Source organism: Telmatherina bonti (genome assembly GCF_933228915.1).
Source record: "Telmatherina bonti genome assembly, chromosome: 7".
NCBI classification, from domain to species: domain Eukaryota; kingdom Metazoa; phylum Chordata; class Actinopteri; order Atheriniformes; family Telmatherinidae; genus Telmatherina; species Telmatherina bonti.
Genome location: NC_136625.1, coordinates 32,538,163 through 32,543,114, shown reverse-complemented (window position 1 = coordinate 32,543,114; position 4,952 = coordinate 32,538,163). Strand labels below are relative to the sequence as shown.

The 4,952-nt window shown below is 42.5% G+C and overlaps 1 protein-coding gene across 1 annotated transcript; it reads right to left on the bottom strand.

Annotated features, from left to right (window-relative positions):
- Positions 1 to 2,797: 2,797 nt before the first annotated feature.
- On the bottom strand, positions 2,798 to 4,952 carry LOC306757866 (myocilin-like). The gene is made up of 3 exons (XM_079243037.1): positions 4,441 to 4,952; positions 3,941 to 4,045; positions 2,798 to 3,849 (listed from the first exon to the last, which is right to left on the bottom strand). Exons 1-3 carry the CDS (start codon positions 4,883 to 4,885, stop codon positions 3,047 to 3,049), a joined length of 1,353 nt encoding a protein of 450 aa, XP_079099163.1. The 5' UTR covers positions 4,886 to 4,952; the 3' UTR covers positions 2,798 to 3,046.

Genomic DNA, 4,952 nt, shown 5'->3' with positions numbered 1-4,952 from the left:
GCTTGGTTGAGATGTGTGTGTGTGAGTGTTTGTCAGCCTCTGTGTGGGAAAAATGTGTAGCATGAGTGTGTGTAGATCAGAAGCCCCCCCCTGCTACTTTATTTATTATTGAATTAAAGCTGTTCCCCCTGCTAATTCCCTCTCTATCTTTGTGTTTTTCTTTGTTTTAAGAACAAAAAAAACAAGCCAGCTGCCTGTTTTTACTCACTTTCTGCTCATAAAAGGTCAGAAGACTCAAGAAGTGGTGCAGCAAAGCTCTCTGGGCTTTCTTGTGGTTTTGAATTGAGCTGTCAGTGGTTCTGTATGTGTCACAGTGTGAGGTGAAAGTCAGTAACGCTGACACAAGTTTCCATCAGCTGCCACTGAGTCCTCTGACTGTCATTATATGGTAATACATCTCGTCTCAGCTTACAGCGGTGATAAACTAAGCTGCCATCGCCTCCTTTGTAACATACCAACAGAACTTCTAAATTCAGCAAAGCAAACATGAAGCGTGTGATTTGGGCGGAACGTGTCGGAAATGTAAAAGCAACAGGTAAGACTGACCTGAGCTGCAACATGGTTAAAGCTGCTTTAAACTCTTGTCAGCTGCAGAACATGCAGTGAAATGCAGCTGTGACCTTCTGTCTCTAGAGGGCAGTGCATCCTTGTAAGTGTTGCTATGACTGCAAGCGACAATGTGTTGGTGTTGTAAAAGCTTCTACAGAAATATGAGGTATGATAATGCTCTGATTTCTGAAATATATCACCCACGATAATACGTGCCATGTGTTAGTGTGTGTAAACCACAACCTCATTAGTTCAATCAGTAAGAAGCCTAAACACACACCGTGGCAACACGGAGAAGGTTGGTAGTTCACATAGATTCAGAAACATGAGTCTTCTCAGTTTCACTGGAGAGTACGAAGACAGTTTATACGTTGACTCAGTGTTTCATGTGTTTAGCCTTTATGACTGGAAGTATGTGGTCATTAAAACACACAGTCAGGCAACCATACCTCTTCCAGAAGGTTATTTAAGCTTTATTTTCAGTCCAGTCATTGTAAAGGAATGTGTGTGTGTGTGTATGTGTGTGTTTTGTAGTTTTTAAGCCACTAACACTGACCTATGAATCATTCAAGCCTAAAAAGGCTTAAATCATCAGATAAATCATTGTGTTGATGTATAAAAAGCAACTTAATAAACTACTTTATATAGCATCTGTATGCTTTTTGCAATAATCATTAGGCCCGTTTCTGTAGCTGCATCTCCAAATATTGACAGGAATTTTTCATAGCGTAGTGATAAACCAATCAGACCAGGATTAAAACTAAGTGACATAGTTAGAGTGTGTCAACGTAAATGTGTTTAACTAGCAGATTAAGTTTAGTCACTGCTGAGGGAGATTCTGCAGCAGATGTCGGCCACTTTCGGCACATAGACAGAGACAGCTGAAGATAAACATAGAAGCAGTATAGATTTACGTGTTATTGATGAAGGATCATTTGATTAACTGTGCTTTTATGAGAGAAAACTAAATGTAAACTTATTGTAACCTGATACGGCTCTGAGGTTAGAGTTGCAACATCCAGCCTCTTTTTTTTTTTTTCAATATAATGAAGGCATTTAGCTTTATCTAATTTATTTATCTATTTAACAGAAAAAATATTAAAAATAAAGGACAATAACAGAACAGAAAAAATAAAATATTTCTATTTTGATTATTGATAATGACAACTGACACTACTGCTAGCCTTACATTACTAAATCTATTCATCTGATAGATACATTATGATTTTTATAGTTACAGTCACACGCAGTATGTCATCACCACTACAGACAACAACATTATTATTATTAATAATAATAATAATAATAATAATAATAATAATAATAATAATGATAATAATAATAATAATAATAATAATAATAATTAAAAAAACAAATTATAATGATGATGATGATTATTATTACTATGATTATTATTATTATTATTATTATTATTATTATCATCATAATAACTGTGTGTTTTTGTAACGTATTCCAACAGGATGACAACTGTATGCTGAAAACATTATAGCTGTAATGGTAGTTAAACTGCGCATACTGCTGGATGACACAGTGTATCAGTTGTTGTAGTGTTTGGTTTATATGTTTTATTAACAGACAGTTTTAGGTGGAATAAAGCAGAACATTTAACTGGAAAGTGACTGTATGTTGGCATCTATTTGTGGTGGTGTTTACTCAGATTAGTTCATGTCACAACCGCTGATGGTTGTGTTGCCCAATCAGAGAACTTTTTATTTTCCACATTGGATTTTTACCCCCCCACCAGTTTTGATGTGAATTTCTCTGTACAGCCTCTGAGAGCTGTATTGTTACTGTGATTAACTGATGATTGCTCTTTTGTGCTTTTATGTCTGACGAGGGACCAAAGTGCTATTTTAGTCCAGCCTCAAAGGGGCCAGCCGACACAAACAAACAGTTCCACTGTGAGGTGACTAAATGGTTTGACTTGACAGCTAGCTGTGTGGCTAAAGGCCGCTCAGCTTCAAACCTTGGATTTTCAATTCAGCTTTATTTATTTATTGGAGACTGAGTTGGACCCTCCAACTCAGTCTGTTGGTTTCCTTATTGAGGCTATTATGAATTGGCTTTCATTGTTTTTTTTCTGTCTGTAAAGCGTCTTGAGATGCATTGCCGTGATTTGATGCCATATAAATAAGGCTCAACTGAATTGAATTTTCAGTCTGACAGATTGCTGCTGTCACAGAACACACCTCATCTAATGGTAAAGTTAAAAGACAATGAGAAGGTATATGAGACACTGACAGACAAAGAACTTTTATTGAACAGATTACAAAATATTTCTTCATCATTTCATGAACAATTCCTGAAATGTTTATGCATTTGCTTCGTGAACTTCTCTCTCTTGTCAGAAAGCATCCTATTTACAAAATTAACACAAAAATGGTTGTATTTTTTACAAAAAGCTTAATGAAATATAAAACAATCAAGAGTTTGATTTGAGCACAGTCCTGTGAGCAGCACTCCCTCTGCGTCCTCTTCAGCTGCTTCGGCGGCTGACCCTGCCCAGTCTGACATCATATGCGACCATGTGGAAGTTGTCCCAGGCGTACAGCTTCCTCTGGCCGTGGTTGTAGTCCACCATGCTGTTATAGCCATATTTGTTCTTGAAAGGCACAGAGATGGCTCTTCCCTCGCCGCTGGTCGTGTCAAACATGTAGTTGATGGTGGTGTTGGCGGCCGTGTAGCTGCCCACCGTGTACAGGCGTCCACACACCATGAAAGCGTTGGCCACTGTCTTCTTCCTGATCCTTGTCTCCCAGCTCCTCCTCACCTCCAGGCTCGTCGGGTCCAGATGGGAGATCACAATCGCACCCTTTGCTTTGCTTGTGCTATAGATGGCCCACAGACCCTGCTCATCCGCAGCCAGGTCGATGTCCGTGTAGCCCCCCCAGGAGTAGGGGTACTGGCCGTGGAAGCCAGCTTCAGGCAAGTCCTGGCGTGATGCCACGCTCTCAGAGGCCAGGTCGTAGCGAACCAGGGTTCGGCTACGTCTGCGCTGGTAATAGAGGGAACCTCTGTACACGGTTGCCCCTGTGCTCTCCAAAGGCTCTGGCAGAACCAGGACCTTCACTGGGAAGCCTCTGGAGAACTGATCCATGTCTTCGTACACAAAGAGCTGGCGCACATCCTTACCAACTGCATCAACTCGCCACACGGTCTTGTTGCTGTAAAAGAGGCCCTGAGGCTCTGGATCCTGCAGCCACACTCCATACTTCCCAGTGATGCTGTCAGCTTTCCTGTGCAGCACAGGGTTCCCCACTGACAGTAAATCCCCACAGCCTGGAGAGAAGATGACCGTTTAACATTTGCACTGCTTTGTTAATGATATGAAAATTTTTTATTTATTTTTTAAATCTGGAAAACTCTCCACCTGTGAGGCTGTGATTTCCCTCAGGAATGAAACGGGAAGCAGGAACTTCTGTCACCTCAGCCTTCATCTCCTGATAAGAACCATTCCTGGAATCATCTGCGGGGTCTGGAAAAGACAGAAGACATGTGTCTGGTGGAGGTTTTGTGAAATACACGACCTTATATCCTGACATCAAACACAAACATCTCATGTAATTTCTGAAAAGTGCAGCAAGATCCTGTAAAAATGCTGAAACAGGTCAAGCTCATGCTACCAGATAGGTCAGGGCCATAAAAGAAGAACAATAAAACATGAGTCTGTGTGATAAATTCCTGTCCCATTACTCAGGGACTGTGAGCTGCAACCTGACCGGACACCACCCGGGACTTTTCATAGCTTAAGTAAACCACAAAGACATGAAATCCCCCCAACTGCTTGTAAAAACACAGACGCAGTGAGTGGCACTATGCATGAAAGATGTTCAGTTGAAGGGTTAGCCCTGTCCTTACTGATGTACGCACCGCTAGCAGGTCTGTTTTCATGCCAAACTCCCCCCGAGGTCTGTGTTTCCTGGCAAGGTCTCTGTCTGAGGGTCTCTGCCTCCTCGTTCAGATCAGCCAGCGTTTTCTGCAGCTCCTGCACCTGCCTGCTCAGCTGCTCCTTCTCCTGTTGCAGCTGGTTTCTTTCCCTTGTAACCTGGGAGTAAGCTTCCTGGAGGTTCTCCTCACCACCAGCTCCTCCTGCCGTCAGCCGACCCACCAGACCTTCCAGCGCGCTGAGCCGGGACAGGACTCCATCTATCTGTGGGTTGGTGCTGCTTCCAGAGCAGCTGGCCTCCTCTGGACTGGCCACGGTGAAGGTGTAGAGGCAGCGTCCGTCTGAGTCTCTGGAGCGGCTGAGTACGGCTTGGTTTTGGGCCTGGCTTTGGCAGAACAGAGTTGAAAAGAGCAAACAGAAGATCCACATTCTGGTGGGCCGGGTGGAGTCGTCTGCTGAGATGTCAAAGTTGTTATTTCTTCTCTTTTCCGGTCTG

What these genes read in the sequence shown, in the direction of transcription:
- LOC306757866 (XM_079243037.1), bottom strand. Translation starts at nt 4,885, where the DNA reads ATGTGGATCTTCTGTTTGCTCTTTTCAACTCTGTTCTGCCAAAGCCAG. An exon ending in TGAAAACAGACCTGCTAGCG is followed by an intron (nt 4,046 to 4,440) that starts GTGCGTACATCA and finishes TGTCTTTTCCAG; the next exon opens with ACCCCGCAGATGATTCCAGG. An exon ending in GGGAAATCACAGCCTCACAG is followed by an intron (nt 3,850 to 3,940) that starts GTGGAGAGTTTT and finishes TCTTCTCTCCAG; the next exon opens with GCTGTGGGGATTTACTGTCA.